This window comes from Micropterus dolomieu, linkage group LG22, assembly GCF_021292245.1.
Source record: "Micropterus dolomieu isolate WLL.071019.BEF.003 ecotype Adirondacks linkage group LG22, ASM2129224v1, whole genome shotgun sequence".
NCBI classification, from domain to species: Eukaryota; Metazoa; Chordata; class Actinopteri; order Centrarchiformes; family Centrarchidae; genus Micropterus; species Micropterus dolomieu.
The window spans coordinates 25,851,399-25,870,914 of record NC_060171.1 but is presented as its reverse complement, the minus strand read 5'-3'; the positions used below and the strand labels follow the sequence as shown (position 1 = coordinate 25,870,914).

The window sequence follows — 19,516 nt, the reverse complement described above, 5'->3', positions numbered from 1 at the left end:
GCACATCTGAGAGCGTCTGCCCCTGCTTTTAATCTCTTCCCTTCCCCCGTGTAGATTCACTTGTGTCCCCACCAACCGAGGGCCTTTCCGCGTCTGCGTCCAAGACAAACACATAAAGAACTTGAGCTGTGGAGGAGTGAGACCCCATGCCAAGCAGGCGGAGAAATGTTCAGCCAGAGCACTGCTTAAAGCGCTCTGTAGCTGCCAGGGGTCTGTACCATGGAAGAGGCTCTCGAAACTGAAAGCTGTTGGTGGTGAAGATCCTGCGTGACCAGAATGGTGGGGGATGAGCTATGCATAAAACAGCTGGGGAAATATTTGACAGAGCTGTGTTGCAATGATGTACTCTTGGGTAAGGCAGCAGCACCATTACCAAACTCTGTTGTTTCAAGGTAGGGTTTAATGGTCTTAAAGGAATAGTTAAGTTATTTTAGGAAACTCTTCTTCCCAAGTATGCTAAATAAGAAGCTACTGCTAGCAGCAGGTTAGCTTAGCTCAGCATAAAGACTGGAAATAGCTACCTGGCTCTGTCCAAAGTTACAAAATCCACCCCTCAGCACTTCTAAAGCTCACTAATTAACATGCTATATCTTATTTGTTCAATCCATGCCAAAACCGTGACACATTTGGTTTTACAGGCAGGGGATTAATGCTGCATCCACTCATAGCAGAATGTGATGAACAAGCAAATTCTCAGTTATTCCAGCTATTATTCCACTAGTTATCCCAGAGTGTTCATGCAATATTCCAAGTATTCCATCATTTATTATCAGAGTTTGGAGCAATTTGTCAACAAGTAAAACCTGATAAAAACAGTGTCTAGCTTTTGTTAAAGGCAGGGTAAGAGATTCTAATCCAATACATGTCTTTTTGTCAAATTCAGGGAGTCTCCTCAGGGTTCGCTAGCTGTCTGTTCTGTGTGTACGCTGAAAAAATATCCAGTGTTTGTACTCAGTCCTGGCTCTGTTAATGGGAAACAACCAAAGTTTTTTCCCCATTAAGTGGAGTAGTGTTGTGTGGTTGTTTGTGTCCACCACACAACATATTCCAGCCATTCCAGCCATGACTTGTGTCAGGTAAGGTTAAACGACTTGTCCACGGAAATTCAGCTTACTTTATATTTTGCCAAGAAGTGTTGTTTCTGTGATGAGAAGAGTTGTAAATATTGCCATTTGGAGCTGGTGTGCTGTCTCTGGGACTGTTAGCTTCATGTTAACTGCGCAGCTGCAACTGTAGCGACAGTTTTCTAACCCACAACTTAGCTAATGTTAGTTACATTACTTGTTGTGTCATTGTTCACTCTATATCATGGTATTTGTCATTTCTCCAGAATTGCTTAGTCCACCTTTAAATTAGCTGAGTTGATTAAATGAGTGTAATATTACAATTTTACTCTTTTGATTTTTGGAATAAACATATTTCCCAAAATGTCAAACCATTCCTTCACAGATTATCATTTCCTTTCAGCAGGCAGCTGTTATTTAAAAAGCCACGAGTGATCCATGATGTGTTTAATAATGGAATCTCTTCACTGGGTCATACTGTATGATTCTGTAAGTTTATTCAGTCAGTGGGACACCATACTGCATGTTGGCACATGGCTGTATTTACAAATTTCCATTCATGGCTTGTGTTCAGAAACACAACAGCTTTTGGACTGATAAAGCTTTGGCACTGATTTGGAAGCAGACTTTCAAGTATAAGCCAAGGCCAACTGAGAAAGAGTGAGACAGAGTGGGAGAGAGGTATAGAGAGAGTGAGAGATAGCATATGAAGATACATAGCTGCACAGCATGCTAAGACAAACTGGCAGCTCACTGGCTGGCAGTGCAGCGAGAGAAGAGGATTAAAGAGTACCGCCAAGTAAATCACACTGGCTGAAGAGTAGTGTAAGCCCCTGGATAAACCATGCAGACAGTCGACCTCCCTCTCTTATACACAGCCTCCTTTTTACTCAGCCATGGAAAACTGTGGTCCACCCATCTCATCTACAAAGAATTAATATTCAGTGCATGTGCTGGGACTATGGATATCATCAAATGTGAAGAAAAAAAAAAAAAACAGTCATTCCAAATACTCACCTGAGCATGTGGGCTGCACTGAAGACCACGTCAAACTCTCCGCTGTCAAGGCGCGCAGCTTTCTCTGCCATCTCTGCCGCTTCCAACAGTCGCGACTCTTCCAACAAAAACTGACCTGGCAGGGCAGGAGAGAACAGCACCACTGTTAAAAAATGCTGAGGGATCCCCACAGAGGCACACAGTCTGTAAGCGTTGCTTTTGGCCCTGGTAGAGGGATAACCTGGTCTGCCCATGAAATAATACGCTGAAACACTTGATATGAGTGCAACATACCATCACCCTTTGGCCATCCCTCATCCTCATTTGTTCACATCAGCCAACCTTGATAGATCTGTTTCTTTAAGATGAAATGTTTCTCGTAGGAGGTTTGTGTCTTATTACGGGAAGCCTGACAAGGCCATGAACTGAGGGTGGACCCCTTGGAAAGGGCCAAGTTTAGAGTGGAATCAATACCCTGTTGACTTTGGTTAGCCACACTACTGTACCAGGATGCTAAACCACTGTGTGAACCTAAGCATATTTTCCTTAATAACTGTGGATGAAACTGAAGTTGTGAGTCCTTGCCTGAAGTGAGAGACAGATGTAATGCGAGTCTTCAGACCATAACTGTGTATAATAGCTCCAGGTTACAAGCCCCTCTGCAGTTATGGAGGGATTATGATACATCAAAGCAAATCTATAAGTAATAAGGGGAAGACAGTCCCTGCGTCAATAAACGCCACTGCCCTGCTATATTTTTAAATATTTTACAAAAGGTGGGTCTGCAAGGAAATACTGGAAGATCCAGTTCTGATCACAGATCAATCTATCAAAAACAAGCAACTCTGTTAAACTCAAATTATCTACACAGTCTATTTATATCCTGTTCTTTGCCTCTGCAATGAGACAGCTTCCTTGTGTGGATCAGTATACATATCATCTTACCTTAAATTGACAACTTGGACATACAGTATTCAGGAAAATGCAAAAACCCACCATTAACCCCTCTGTTGATTGCTTTAAATACCACATACAAGCTGGTGCAATGATCGCGCGAGCGGACACATCAGTTCATCATAAAATGCTGTTTTAGACAGGCAAGGCTTTACACACTTTTAAAGAAAGGAAGTTATCAACATGTCAGCTTATTCAACCACAATGTTACAATGACAACAATTAAATCTAAGAGGCAACACTGCAACTTTAAGTCATTTGTGTGTCACGAGGCAGTAATGTAACACATGAGAGATGCTGAAATTGTCACGTTCCGTATTTCCATCAAATCAAAGAGAACAATATGCGGAAACCATCCTCTTGCCTTCAGATCCTCCACTAAACACGTACAGAGTGACACCACGGCTGATTGGAAGGAAGAGATGGCAAAGGGGTCAGCCAACAATGTTGTCTGAAGTGAGTTCCTGCCTTTTTTTTGCACGTTACATGTTTGTGTTATTTCGCCAAATTAAATGATGTCGTATGAATAATATATGATGAATAAAATCATAATATGTCACATTAAAAGTAAAAAAAATCATCCAAAACAAATCTATGCTTACCATAATGCATGTAACAGTTGCCTTTTGTGGGATCGAGTTGGATGGCCTTCAGGAAGTACCTCTCCGCTTCTGTTTTTTGCCCCTGAGAGAGACATATTAAACACAGTGCCATTATTGTTTCTACTGCTCCTCAAAACTACACATTATAAAAACACCACACTCAGCTCAGGAGCCAAAATACCATTGTGTATACCTAATGTCCCTCTCCAAACCACAGACCTACTTTAACAATAAATCTTAATAAATAGACATGAAACACATGGACCACGAGTGTTATTCTTTCAAGCTCATGTGTCCTCCTGTCAAAGTACACATTGTCATGCTTGGCACAGCGGAGCAGACAGGGCAAATGCTCATTCATTACACACTTTTATCTGTGCAAATAACACTTCCAGAGCATAACCACAGATTGTCGGTGTGTGTGGCCTGACCCCTATGAAATAAGACAGAGAGCAGCGGATGGAAATGGAGCGGGAGGGTAGAGAGGAGAGAGGCAGAAACAGTGAGCGTGGACGTCAAGAGCTCCCTCAGGTCCTTTAGACTGTGACACATAACCAATCACAGCTCAAACACAACAGAGCAGCTGGCCAATAGAAGTGCCAGCTGGGACTTTGACACATCCCCGCTCTCAGTTGGGCACCAGATGCCATCTGATCAACAATTAACAACATGCACTCATCTATAAAAGCTGATGTTTTAGCATTAACAATGCAACCATTAGTGTGTGTTTCATTAAAAGATAATGCCTTTGCATGAATAATAACATATATTGTTAAAGTGGAGTTCTACCAAGTATATAAAGGCTTGAGGTAAAATGCCAAAGCATCAGAAAATGAATGAATGATTAAATAAAGAGTGCATAAGCCCGGAAAAATAATGTATATGAACTCATTGTGAAATACAGCAAGTTATTTTCAGTTTAGTCAAATAGAAAGAATGGGCCCAAATCCAATCAGTACAGTGCGGCATTAATGACTGTATACTTAGTCATGCGCATACATTTTCAGTGAGCTGTAGATTCAATAAATACATCATTTTCTAATGCAAATATCTGAGTGGGGTTTCCCTTGATGCTGCGGAAAATCAAGCCTGTGCTAAGTATACAGTATGTTTAATAGAGTTGGTGGTGTCCAAGCAGTGATCACAGTTCCAGTCTGATCATCTCTGTGTATTTTTATACTCGTATTCACAGATGTAGGAATTTGTACGTTTGAGTGCCGGCTGGCTTTATAATAACAGAGGCCTTTGTCTGTTTGTTAAACCTCAGAATTAAGCTTTCACACACTGAAATGAGTTGCAGTTGTGAGTGGATGGAAGATTTGGATTATGACATGTCTAAGCATATTAATGGATACCATGCCCAGAGTAAGCTGTATTACAGCTAGGAGTTAGGCCCTCAAAAAAGTAACAAGTTGCTCATTTCTCATTACTCATCTTAAAAAAAAATTTTATTACAGATCTTATTAATCCCTAGAGAGGCAATTTGTTACACTGCTTGTTATTTTACTTCACTGTTGAACACCCTTAAACTGGCAACTGCACTCTCTTTCATCTTTACATTTCTGGATTATAACTCATTTGGCACACCTGTATGTCTCTATGAATAATCATGCAAATCCAACCAGCACTGACGCTCAAATTTCTTGTTCTTGTTTTTTCTCTGCAAAGCCAAAATTATGGCAGTTCCTCTAACCCAACATGCGCTAAGTTAACTACTCCACTCCTCAATCTTCAGCATTCACATGTGTTCTGTGCTGCCAGAAGATATGCATTGCGCAGTGGGAAGAAGGAAGAAGAGTATAATCAATGTGTTGTACACGCCTGGCAAGCTAACAGTCAGTAATAAAAAGATGCAATGAAGCAAATCCAGAGCTATCCCAGAGCCATACCGCCAAACATAACTGCAATGGAGGAAATATCAGTTCTTTGTTTAAAGATGTCCTGACTGAACGTTGTAATGGAAGATTTTTAAATCTGACCCTGTGGATAAAGGTGCTTCATAAAGGCAGCCATTTTATAATTCATACCGTCATATTTTGATAATGTGCTAACTAATGAGACTAGTTCTAGGGCAAAGGCTCATGAAGGCATCTTTAGTTGTGTGTTTGCATAACAGGATTTTTTCTTTCTAAAGTGGAACATATATACTGAAAAAAATAACAACTATATGCGACATAATGGGAGGAAACTGACAAAGACGAGGATCAATGGAACCCACTGCCAGCTTGCTGGCTGTCCTTTCCACATTTCGTGACATGACGACCCTCTTTGTTGAACTGAAAGCACCTTGAGGCCACTAGCTTGGGAAGGCACTAAAATTATATAGGAAGTCAATAACAAAATGCCAAATACCCTCTTCACCACACTTCCTACACACTGTATTCTTCTGTTTTTTTTCTAGCTCGTTGTGTGAACAAAATATCCTCCCTTTTGTCACACACATGCTGAGCTTATTGGTGCATGCCTCACACCTTTAAATCTCCTGATAACATCAGATAAACTGCAGATGTAGCTCTGGCTCTGTGGACGCCGAGGTGATTATGAATGAAACCTGGATCGTATTAGCAGAGGAAATGACAAGTAGATGACTGAATCCATTATTGTAAGCATCAAGGCGCCGTGTCCATCTCTGACCTGCAGTGTGTAAACAGAGACTAAAAGTCTTCCTGATCTCCTGCAGTGTCAGCAGAGGTGTGGAGGGGTCTGCACAGTACTGATCTGTGTAATTTGCACACATGATTTGAACTCTTCCTTCTTCCTTCTTCCACAAATCACAGCAACTTGTTGCTTTCTGCAAAGCCTTACCTCACAGTTTCTCCACCTCTCCCGCAGGGATCTGAACCTCAAAACCCCTGACAGTATCTAAAGCGTCTTCATCACTCACAGTAATGCCACAGGGGATGCAGAGGTAGGGGATGATAGAGGCGGGGTGCTGGTTGACAGGTCAACTTCCTGCACTGGTTTTGATCATTCTTAAATGCTGTTGTTATCAGGCACAGAGGCCATAGCCACAGCAGAAAGAGAATATATTAAATGGTATCATAACTCAAATTAATTTATACAAGCCTTCCAACTTCCATATTTCAATAAAAAAAAAATTCTTTCTTTGATATTTTTGTCATGGACAAAGAGACTCCACCATCCATCATGGCCAGAGATCTACAGATATTCATCCCTGCAGATTTGAGCTCTCAGTAACACTTTCTTAAATAAAATTATTTTCTCTTCAGGGCCCACTTCACTAAGTCTTAACACTCTCCTCTAAAGAATTATGTTGTTCCCCTAGACTGTCCTCGCTGACAGATTTTGAGTTTAGATCATTTCTGATGACCAGTGGCTTTTTTGCAGAGAGGAATTCATGTCAGTTTAACAGGCAACTTTTATCTGTGGTGTCAGCTGAACTATTCTTTAAACTGACCATCCGTCTGTCTACAGATGGGAAAAATTAATCTAGTGCGGTGCTTTAGCTTGATCTAATTTAGACACTTAATGATCTACAACTGCAAGACTACTTTACTGAAGATATAGTCTGAAATAGCATTACTGAGCCACAAATTTATGACACCCATGAGGAAGAAGATTAAAGGAATAGTGTGACAGTTCCCTTTGTTGCAGAGAATTAGATGAGAATGTTGATATGATCATCATCACCGTCATGTCTCTATGGTACATAAAGCTACCACCAGCAAAATATTAGCCTAGTTTAGCACAAAGACTGGAAAGTTATTCAGTGAGCTAGAGTGCTAGTAGTTGAATACTGTTGTTTGGACAGAGCCAGGCCATCTTTTCCCACGTTTCTAGTCTTAACCCTAAGCTAAGCTAATTGTGTCCTGCTAAACATACCCTACAGCCACAAGAGTGGTATCAATCTCATCTAAATCTCATAAAGAGAGCAAATAAGCGTATTTCTATTTATTAAAAAGATCTATTTGGAGTATTTCCATTTAAGGGCCAGAAGTTGGTGAGCCTGGTCAACAAATGGTACATAACCCAAAAAAACACAACGTATACTTTATACACTAATTTTTGTACTGATTAAAGGTTCTTGTGAATTTTGTGAATTTTGTTATGGTCAAGATAGATGTTTCCAGACCAAATGCGGGGGTAGCTTCATATTTAACACCATTGATCACAACATCATGTTAGAAAGACTGAGGCACTGGGTGGGGATCTCTGGTACTGCCCTAGAATGGTTTTCATCCTACCTGTCAAATTGGAAGTTTTCCGTGTCTGTAAACAACTATGTCTCTTCGTTCTGTCCAGTTAAATATGGTGTGCCTCAGGGGTCGGTCTTAGGACCCATTTTGTTTTCCTTGTATCTGCTTCCCCTTGGACATATTATTTTCATATGTATGCTGATGACACACAAATATACTTGCCCATCAGATCCACAGACCCTGGAATGCTGAGTTCACTTAACAACTGCCTTTGTGAAGTTAAAAAATGGATGTCAAATAATTTCCTCCAGCTGAACAAAACAGAAACCCTGGTCATCGGGTCCCAGCAGATGGCATCTGCTGGTTCCCTAGTAAATTACATTAAGCCTGTGGCAAAGAACCTTGGTGTTTGGTTTGATAGTAATTTAAATTTCGAGCATCACACCACAAAGCTTGTTCAATCATGTTTTTATCAACTTAGAAATATAGTAAAAATTTGATCTATGTTAACTTTTAAGGACACCGAGACCATTTTACACGCCTTCATCTCATCACGCCTGGATTATTGCAACAGCCTTTTCACCTGTTTAACCCAAAAATCTATTGATCAACTCCAGACTGTCCAGAACTCAGCTGTCAGGCTTTTAACCAGAACAAAGAAATATGACCACATTACTCCTATTTTAGCTTCACTACACTGGCTCCCAGTATGTTTTAGAATTGACTTTAAAATTCTATTGATCACTTTTAAAGCTCTTCATGGCCTCTCGCCTTGTTATATTTCTGAACTTTTAGTCCCATACACACCAGCACGTACCTTGAGATCCTCGGGCAGAGGTCTGTTGTCTGTTCCAGAGTCTCAACTGAAAACTAAAGGGGACAGAGCGTTTGCTGTCAGGGCCCCGAGGCTCTGGAACAGCATGCCCGAGGAAAACAGGTCGGCTGAGTCAGTGAACTCTTTTAAGTCCCTTCTTAAAACATACTTTTATAGGAGAGCCTTTCCCGATCTTATTTGACTTTATTTTATCCCTTTTATTTTAGTCTATTTTACTAATTTTATATTTATCTTAAACGTGTATTTTAGTCTTTTCAATGTTTTCATGCTTCATCTTGTATTGTTTTTGTATTATTGTCTTTTGGGTATTATTGTCTTTACACTTATTAAAGCACTTTGTAACTTGTTTTTGAAAAGTGCTCTACAAATAAAGATTATTATTATTATGATTATTAGTCGTACTGATAAGAGAGTGGTATTAAACTTCTCATCTAACTCTCAGTAAGAAAGCAAATATGCGTATTTCCCACAATGTCAAACTCTGCCTTTAAGGGCTAATGGAAAGTGTTGATACACAAACTGACATTTGTTTGGAAATAAAATACTTTTTCACAGCATGTTTAGGTAAATGATGTGCAAATAAAATTCTTCCACACATATCAGTTGTGGAATACATAAGCACACAGTTCTGGAAAGACTATAAATGAAAAAAGTGTTTCCATTAGGGAAATGAAAAGGGACATGTCCAGGAAGACTCTAGCCTTTCTGTGGAAATCCAGATCAAACCGTTCCAGGCATTTGAACACATTTACTTCCTTTCATTAGGGTCCAGACTGTGGGAGAGAGGGGTGTCAGCTGAAGAGACAGCCTCCACCCTTCATTTGACCTTCTGTGCAACTCTTCTTCTAATTTGTTTATTTCTCTGATTACTGAGAGTCCTTTTCAGCTCCAACCTCTCCCCTCAGTCAGCTCTACTCCAAATATGCTTATCTAGCTGCGATCTGTAACGGATGACCGTATGACCCGACCACATGACCACCTCCTCGTAAACTCTGGGACTCTGGAAACTGTTTCTGCCCCTGAGACCCTTCCACAAAGACAGCTTTTATAAAAAATTTTTTATTGAAACACAGGTCAGCTGTGTGACCCTGAGAGGATATTATCCCTGCTGTCCTGGAAAAATCTAGGCAGCTATAGATTTCTTTTTTTTTACGGTTTAAATTCTCTATTTTGCAAAGCAATGCTGCAAACATGCCAAATCCCTGAGAACTGTTTATTGAAAGCTAGTAACAAGTTACATTGAACATAAACTGGCAGCCAGGACAAGATTTTTAATCAAGAAGTCTTATTCCTCTGACAGACAGGAACATGTTTTAAAAACATTGTGACTAGGGTTGCAACAAACAATCAATGTAGTTGATGAAATTAGTTTCCAACTAATTTAATTATTGATTAGTTGGTGACGTCATTGGGCCGTAGTGACACCGGCCACTTACTTGAATGAACAGCAGCAACATCAGCGATGGCAACACTTTCAAGACCTAAAACCTCCAAAGTGTGGGAGCATTTTAGACAAAAAGGTTGTGAATTGCAAGATTTGCAAAGCTGATCTTTCCTGGCATGGGAGCACACAAGTTATGCTGGAGCATCTGAAGAGAAGGCTGTAACGTTGGCTCTCTGGATGATGAAGACTCGTCTCGGCCATGTTACTTCACAACGTTATGAGCTGTAATGTTTTCAGTACATTTTCTCCTGATCAATGACTTGTTAATGGTGTTGAGATTAGCAAATAATTTAGACTGGAGAATGTGTTGCTGCAGAGTGCACAACTTTAGAGAATTTCATACTTTTTAAATTGCCAACAATTCTCCTGTCCATGTGTGTGTGCCGAATGTGGGTTGCATTCATTTGAACTATTTCTTTTGTCTTTAGATAAATTATATGACTTGTTAACAGCAGATCAGCTGCACAGACAAGTGTAACAATGCACACGGTTTCTTACTGTAGAAACCTGTTTGGTCCATGACAGGACTTGACTTCAGTTGAACATTCTGTTGCTACAGCAGAAAAGATCATCGGTAGCACTTTATAATAACTACACACTATGAAGCAGTTGTTAAGTATTAGTACATTTTTAATTCATCATTTATAAACCATTGTTCATACGTTAATACACATTAGTAAGTCATTTATAAACATAGTTATACATGTTGTATTCTTTATTAATAAACTCTTCTATAACGTGCTTAATAATTGTATTTTCATACATTATACATGATCGGTTCACTATTTATAAATGAAGTATTATTTTAATGACAAACCATTTATATATGAGTTGTTAATGGTTCATAAGATCATTTGGAAAGTAAAAAAAATTATGAGATAGGTTAACTGCCTGTTTTTTGATATTTTCCCGAGAAAGAATATAAACAATCTTATCATAACACCTAAATCTATCAGTGGCAAAGCCCAAAGGATGCTACTAAGACTACTAAACGACACCAAAGTGTCGTTTTTGGACGTCTCGGCGGTCAAGCTAGCAACAATAAATACGCAACGTCCGGTTACACTTTCAAAATAAAACTAGTGAATAACGTTTTGAAACAGAACGTTACTTGCGTTCCATACGCAACCGAAGAAAAAACTCAATATTGACTTTGTGTTTAACACAGGAAAAAAGTGAAAGTATGGTTTCTGGTCGCCCTTCTCAACCATGTCTCCTCCTTACCATAGACTGTAGCCCACATAAAAAATGCGGGCCTTAAAGCTGCGCTATTTTGCCCCTTGCCGCATCCAGTAGTTTGTGCCATTCAAAAACTGTGCCACAGGGCTTTCCCCAGTACGTTGAACTATGATGCTAGGGCTCCCAAGTGTGGGGGGGGGGGGGGGGGGGGGGGGGGGGGGGGAGTTTTGATGAGGAGTTCAGAGAAACGGTAGCAGGCCTGTAACGGTGAGGCTTTTATCCTGTAAAGTTAGCTGGGGCATCTTTCAGGTAGTCTTAGTAACATCCTTTGGGCTTTGCCACTGGTAGATTTATGAGTTATGCTGAGATTGTTTATATTCTTTCTTGGGAAAGTATCAAAAAACAGGCAGTTATGTAATAATTTTCTTAAACTTTCCAAATGATCTTATGAACCATTAACAACTCATACATAAATGGTTTGTCATTAAAATACTTCATTTATAAATAGTGAACCGATCATATATGAAGTAAGAAAATACAATTATTAAGCACATTATAGATGAGCTTATTAATAAAGAATACAACATATATAACTATGTTTATAAATTACTTACTAATGTGTATTAATGTAAGAACAATGGTTTATAAATGATGAATTAAAAATGTACTATACTTAACAACTGCTTCATAGTGTGTAGATAACAAAGAATAAAACATTTATAACTGTGTTTATGAATGACTTACTAATGTGTATTAATGTATGAATAATGTTTTATAAATGATGAATTCCTTATTTACTAATGCTTAACTAATGCTTTATAGTGTGTAGTTATTATAAAGTGCTACCAGATCATTAAAAGATGCATATTTGAATGCAGTATTTATTTTATTGTCTTTATTGTTCATTAGCACATGCCTTAAACAACCTCAAGCTAAATTTAAAAGCCGATAGCTAAATAAGTGGTGTATGAGTAATTTTGCAATATATAATCTGATTAGTCAATTGTTTGTTTTAGGTTATTCAACTATCAAAATAGTCGTTAGTTGCAGCCTTATTGTGATCATCTTCTGTCGTTGTTCTCTCATGCTCACTCTCTTTTCCTCTTTTCCAATCTTTTCCTCTCTTTCACCCACACACTATTGATTAGCTGTAAAGACTTCAGGAGAACATTACGACCATCAGTAAAGAGCTGGAGAGAACTGATGAAAAGCCAGCAGGGATGAAACAGAGTGTATTAAAAAGAAAGTGTAAAAAACTGAGAGAGAGCACACGTAGAGAATGAGAACTGGGTCAGGGAAGCTAAAAGTTACAAAGTCAGATACGTAGAAGTCAGTAAGACAGAGTTCAAGCCAGAAAGTCCCTGATTTGATGGGGAATGATTAACATTCAGCCAACCTACACATCCACTATTGAGCTGGAGTTATAGTCAACTCTAGAGATTAACAAGAGTCCCGTGTAGGTTTTATTGTTTATAGTTGAGTGTTGGATTTCACCTGTTGATATCACCACTGCAACGCTAGACACATCTATTGTACATGATCAATCCGGATCAGGCTTTTATTATTTCCCCTACAGTAACTCGCTTTATATTGTTTCATTTACATACATATCCAGGTAACCTCTTATTTCGGCACGTCTTGTTACTGAGACTACCACCGGGCAATCCCTGAGTTTACGCTCATTCACTGAAACAGAGACAATCGTAGTGAGCAGATGATCTGCAGTGTAATGGCTGTGTTAGATAAACAAAACTTCATTAATGTTATCTTTTATCTCAACAAACTCCACCGGCATCTGAAACATGTAGAGGTAAACACATGTCCCTACTTGGTATCTGTGCTGAGGCCGTAGCCCTGATAGGTAGTTACATTTTCGAGGAGGAACATGTCAGCGAAGCCATAGCTCATAGTGTAACCTTGGAGCCTACGCACGTAACTGCCATAGGTACAGTATAGCCCCTTAAAAGAGAAGTATAGTATAAGTGAAGCTATTGCTCATTAGTTAGCATACAACCCTAGATATATGTTTAATTTAGTAAACAGTATGACTGTATGAAACTGTTTGGGGCAGAGTTTTCCTGAAAAAGAACAGTCACTCAGTGACCTTACTATTGGACTACTAGCATAAAGCCAGCCTTTTGCAAATTAATGACAAGTTAGTAAACTAGTGAAAGTAGCATAGCTTCGTCTTAAAGGTAGGTGACACAAATATCAAGGACTTACCGTCATAGCCAAGAGTTTGCCATAGGTGAGGTGTGCAGGAATGTGATCCGGCTTGGCTCGAAGGGACTCTCTGTACCAGTGTTCAGCTTCAGTCAGCTTGTTCAGTCTTATGTAGGCCTCTCCTGTGAGGTCAAAATGAGGGTCGGGTCAGCGGTCAAGCTGGCAGAGGTTAAGACAGCTTCCCATTGTTCAGCCGAGGGTTTCCATGACAGTGAGACCAGACCTAAACCTCAAACCCCATGTTGTTTTTAAATTATATTATTACTTATATATTATGTACCCTGCCTTTCACCCGATGTAAGCTGGGATTGGCTCCAGCCCCCCGCGACCCTGTACGCAGGATAAGCGGTTGACGATGGATGGATGGATCGATACTTATATATTATATTTGCCAGTGAACTAAAAGAAGGCAATTGTTAACCTTAGTTTAGAGTGTCACATTTAAACTGCAGAAACTATTCATATAAACTATTGTATAAATTATATAAACTGAGTTCAGTGTGTGGGTTTGACAACTATAGGACAGCATTACTAAGTCTTTAACACACTCCCACACGCTCCCTGATCTGTCAGACATCATCAGATACCTCCCCCATCGCCAGATCTGACCCTCTGCCTGCTAACACCTGAAAAAACAAAAACTTCTCTTTCATAGCCATCCAATAACACTTGTATTATTGCAAGAATTTGACAACATCGGCTGGTAATTGGACACCACACAGTTCCATATTTAGGCTAATAGACCGAATGTATCCCAGTTGTTAAAATCTCACTAGGACCGGATGACTGGACAAGTTGTTTACACTCGAGTGGAATGAAACTTTAATTCTGTGGGGATTAGGACTAATCACTTCCCTGATTGGAAAGGGTGATAAGCAACAGGTGTCACACCTAATCACAACTCGGGGACCATTTCAATGATTTTCTTCTTTTTAGTGTGAATGAGCCATAACGCAGTGTCTAGATACCTCTCAACAAATAGGCATGTAAATCACATTAAATTTAAGACGTGACTTCCTTTTATTGTGAAAAAAAAGTGTAAACTCCAGGATTAAGACCTTTCCCCCGAGATGTGAAGTGTTATGTGAGAATATATTTTCAAGATGATATCCATCACTGCTGCCTTATGTTTCAGATTTGAGTGCTGGAAATCCAAGATATTGTATCAACATAATCAAAAATGTCCTTGTCAACAGCTAACATGAAGTAGAGCAAAAGATTGATCAGAAGATATGACAAACTTGATACCAATCTGTACATACGATCCGAATATAATTATACCTGTTTAAAGATCGTCATTTTTTCCTTCCAAACTGAGATGTGTGCTATTTAAGTGCATGAATTAAGAGAACTGTTTTTTTTTTCTTTTAAAGAATGGTGGATAACTTTAGTTTAACAAATTATCAGTATGTTTAATGGACAGGATTATCTGGAATTCAGAGATTTACCACAAACCCAAGGTACTGAACTATTAAAAGAAATGTCTGTATAGGTCTGTTTTGACATGACTTGTTGACGGGTTTAAAGCAGCCAAAATACTTGTCTAGCCTTGCTGGCAGCCGACCTCTGTGTGAGATTAGCACAAACGTCAACGTGCAATTAGAAGTGACATCGAGTCCAAGGAGCTGAAAACCAGTTCCTCGGAGTGGAACATTCCTCGGCCCACCAGAGAGTATTGGAGCAGGGTGCAGATTACCACCCAGGTCTGCCTCTGATGAAAGCCTCTGCTTCTTGGCGTCTGACAAACAGCATGAGAGCAGCACTGGGGAAATACATATGAGCAGGTGTGCCAAATCATTTCAGCAAGGCAACAACGCTAAGCTGCAGAAATCACAGAACTCCGGCTCAGTGCCTCCAGTACAGACGCAGTGCTGCTCCTTAACGGTGACTGGAGCTTTCATCAACATTTTGACATAATCTCAGTAGCTCTGTCAAATCGTATTTTGCCAACACACAAGTGAGCATGTGGCACTACCAAGTCTGGATTACAGATGTCCCATGTTTCAGGTGTGTGTGTGTGTGTGTGTGTGTGCGTGTGTGTTTGTGTGTGTGTTTGTGTGTAAGTAGCTGCATTTGTACTGTATGAGACAGAAAGGAAGCAAGAAGGAGACAGGAAAAAAAAAAGAGTCTGAAAGCAGCTGTTCTACAGCTGTAATATAACAAGCTGGGTTATTTTTGCAGTGAAAAGCAAATGAACTCTAATTAACATGTTATCGTAAAGCTTACTACTGTCTGGTCAAAACACTGATATAAACTGAGTGGTTGTTGCCTGATGTCTGACAGTGGTTTTACATTTTTTTGACAATCTACTTTATTCTAGTATTCCTTAAACCTTTTTTGCATAATGTAGCCCTGGCTTAACCTAAACTCTCGGCTAGGCTACAGAAAGCTGGAGTGAGCCTAACCTAATGTTCATCTTCATATTTATTGAGCAAAGGCTTACAGTAAGGATTCACTACTGGAAATATGTCCCCGGAGTTAACGTCTTCTGAATTCTCATAGCACAATTGTTTTGCCTTCTCTTTTGTACACAAATTTTAAAATATCTAATCATTAGTGGAAATCAATCTTTGTTTCAACTTCCAACAAATTTAAACATGTGACATCAACCTGCGTCCTACTTGCAATTAGCAATCCCTAACGCACACAGAAAGTTTGGTTCAGTTAAGGCCCTGCCTGTCAAGAAGAAACACAAAGGTTATTTGTTTCAATGGACTAAGAACAACAAAGTAAAACAAAAATGCACGATTTGTAGCCACTAATTGCTCCAAAACACTCTAAAAATAACCCTTAACCCTCAGTTCTACTGTCTGTAATTTTTCCTAGACTTATTAAACAACAGATGTTAAGCTTCACAGACAAAATCAGCTCTTACCCATCATGTTGTAGAGGCTCTGTGGTGCAAACTGTCTTGGCATTTTCTGTATTGCTTCTTTAAACACTGTGAGGGCCTCCTGTGAATGAGACAAATGAAAAAGAGAAGGTGGGGGATGTTTGCATTAGAGAGCGGAGAGACCCCGCCAGAGAAACGGGCGCTGGAGTAACTAGTCATTCCTCCCCTGCAGCCGGGGCCCTGACACTGTGAATACACAGCGTGGAATTGGGGGTCGCTGGGAGGCTGGTTCATATAGAGTTGAGCAAAAAGGGTCTATCCTCAGTGTCACGGCTGTTAAGACGACTAGAGCGGTGTCACATATTGACTCTGGTATGTATAGAGCAGAGGTCCAGCGATTCACCTCAGAGTTTAAATGGTAGAAGGAACTACTTTATTGCTGAAGCAAATGTTGTGGTTAGAGGTCGGAGGAAGTGGGACTGCTCTCTTTCTCCAGCATGCCAACAATTTATAAAAGCCTTTATTGAATCAGCAGTACCACTGCTTTAGTCCTGATTGAATCAGCAGCGTTAGTGCTTGTGTACAATATAAATGTGCAGCATTGGAAAACTAGTTTCTTTAGCCAACACAGTACTTCAGGTGTTTAGGGGCATAGAAGAGAGCGAATTTGTTCAAAACAGCCTGAGGATTATCTGCACAAAACACTTTGTCCCCTATGACACCGGCAATTTTGGAAAATGTCTGTATAAAATGAAGCATTTAAGTGTCCCCCAAAGGCTCCTTAGGCTGCTGCCTGCTTTCTATCTGAATTCACTATGGTTCTACATTTTCCAACACACACTGTATGTAAAGAAGTCTTCTTTCAACTCCTGTGTGAGAAATGTCGGTTTTTATGTTTGCAGATGTGTTTCAAAATGTCTAAACATATTTCAAAACACACTCAGTGGCCACTTTATAAGGTATACCTGTACAATCTATTGCAATTCCATATAACAGCTCTGCCAAAAATTCTACCTTTAAAAGGTGTGTAATGTTTTATTGACATTGTCAGAAGTGTGTATTGTAAGTGGTTAATGTGATGTTGTGCTGGACCACATTATATTGAGAGGGGTGTTTCTAATTGTTTATCCTTTCTATTTACACTCATGAGAGAAGCAGGATATTAGAAACAACTCTGACTATAATGCAATCCAGTATAACACCACCATAACCATGGCCTCAAATATCAAACATATGGCAGAACAGTACATGCAGGACAAAATATACCTTATAAAGATGAAAACAACAGTATTTTGAATGTTAATCTCCATGTGGTGCATTTTGTTATTTGTTATTGTAGGGCAAGCTATGGGTATATCATTGATAAATAACATATTGGCTTTCTCATACCAGCTTTATTGATACAAACTAATACATATTTACTTATTTCAGCTATTCAACAATGAGGTAATCACCATTGCTCACAGTTGGGAATTTGAACTCAGCACTTAGCTAAGTCTCATGTACACTTTTCTTTATAGTAATTTCTTCTTTAAATTAATAAAGTCCCATTACCAAAACTGTGCAGTTATGTGTATTCAACTCTGCTAATGCTATTGGCCAGGGCTCTAAAACATTTTGAAATATACATGTATCTCAAATTTTTTAAAGCAAAATGTTGTTGTTACCTCCTGGTGTCCCTGTTCATGAAGCAGCTTGCCCAGGTTGTACAAGCAGCTGGTGACTGAGCTCTTATGGGCGTGGGGGTCCTTCAGGTTCTCATCTGGGATATCAGCGCAGGTCAGGAAAGTGCGCTTGGCCTCATCTAGGCGAGCCTGATTCATCAGGATGATGCCTGTGTTCAAGTAGGCCGCTGATGAGAAAACAAAACATGGAGGTTAGTGTCCATTCAGGCACAGCACTTAAGTTTGGCTTGCGTCAGCTGACTGTCTCTGCTGTTCCCTTCATGCTTAAGAATCTGGCTCTCAGCTGACTTGTAATGTCTAAACATATTCATGTAGGTGTTCAATGTCCTCAACATTACTCTACTAATATGTTCATGCTACAGCAGCTTCCTCTACTCTCCCAACCTCCTCCATATGTGCAAAATTTTTGTATTGGTGATTTAACAAACATCTAATGTTAAGAAGAACCTTTTCCGTCAAATCTATGTGTATAACCATTTTCCCTAAATGGCCAATTCCTTGCCATAAGTGTCTCTCTCTGACCTGAAGCCAAAGCGATAAATGAGAAATGACCATTTCTATATGAAGTACACCTTTGAGGTGGAACAATAAACCACTTTTGTTCATATTCATGCTTTATTTTGATCTTTCCATTCATCCCGTGCGATACTTTGAATACTTAAACTTTTCCTTGAGTGGCTAAAGACAACATATAATGATCAATATGTTGCCGGAAAGTAATTAGTCTCGGTGGACCTGGCTCTCTAAACAACTCCAAACAATCAAGTCGGGCAGTTGAATAAATTAACTTGATACAACAGATCAATCTGGACGGCTCTCCTATAGGGTATTGACGTATAATTAAGTCAAAAGGTTGTGGTTGAAAATCAAACCCAAGAAACAAGTTATCTTCTTCCTCTTCTTTCCTTGGAATTTGTTATCACAAAAGCTCACGTTATTTTATACCATATCCTTTCACCTTGCAGTCTTATCGGCCCTACATTGAACTGAATTCGTTAGTCATTATCTAGACTCTTTTCAGTTGCCTGGATCTGCACTGAAAGTGGAACAGATAAGAAAATCCACAGATAGACAAAAGCTTTTTTCCAATTTCATTAACCTTTAAAACTGATTTCCTGTATGCAAAAACATGAGAGAAATCAATAGCTCTTCATCATTAAAACAGAACAGTCTGCATATTGAATAAAAAAAAACAAAAATTCTTCTAGTTATCTCCAAACTAGGGAGTGAGTAATGGTGTAACCTCAAAAAACAAAACACTTTAACTGTCACATTCTAATTCTGCCTTCAACATGTCTGCTGCTCAAGGTAATTAATTATCCTTGTTATCGGCTATAACAGATTGAATAATTGCACGCTGAATGGAAATGTTCTAGTCTAACCATGATCTTGATTAGGTTGATAATTAATCCGGGGAAGAAAGGAAGAGCCGTTTAAGATTCTCTGTTCATCTGTCATTGACTGATGCGTAAAACAATGGGGAGCTAATTTATTGCATGATCAGGTAAGACCTGTGAGTGATTTGCACTAATCAGGGAGTGAAC

General features: G+C 39.4%; 1 protein-coding gene across 2 annotated transcripts in view; it reads right to left on the bottom strand.

Annotated features, from left to right (window-relative positions):
• The window catches only part of tmtc2b (transmembrane O-mannosyltransferase targeting cadherins 2b), a 44,201-nt gene that overhangs the window by 11,969 nt on the left and 12,716 nt on the right, over positions 1 to 19,516 (bottom strand). Inside the window, exons 5-10 of one of the 2 annotated variants that reach the window (XM_046038386.1) lie at positions 17,955 to 18,139; positions 16,330 to 16,408; positions 13,455 to 13,576; positions 3,617 to 3,698; positions 2,082 to 2,196; positions 1,523 to 1,988 (exon numbers count right to left, since the gene is read on the bottom strand). In XM_046038386.1, coding sequence (XP_045894342.1) covers positions 1,985 to 1,988; positions 2,082 to 2,196; positions 3,617 to 3,698; positions 13,455 to 13,576; positions 16,330 to 16,408; positions 17,955 to 18,139 — 587 coding nt within the window. In that variant the 3' untranslated portion in view covers positions 1,523 to 1,984. Of the gene's footprint in view, positions 1 to 1,522; positions 1,989 to 2,081; positions 2,197 to 3,616; positions 3,699 to 13,454; positions 13,577 to 16,329; positions 16,409 to 17,954; positions 18,140 to 19,516 lie in introns of those variants that run through there. The other variant, XM_046038385.1, reaches the window with a different exon arrangement.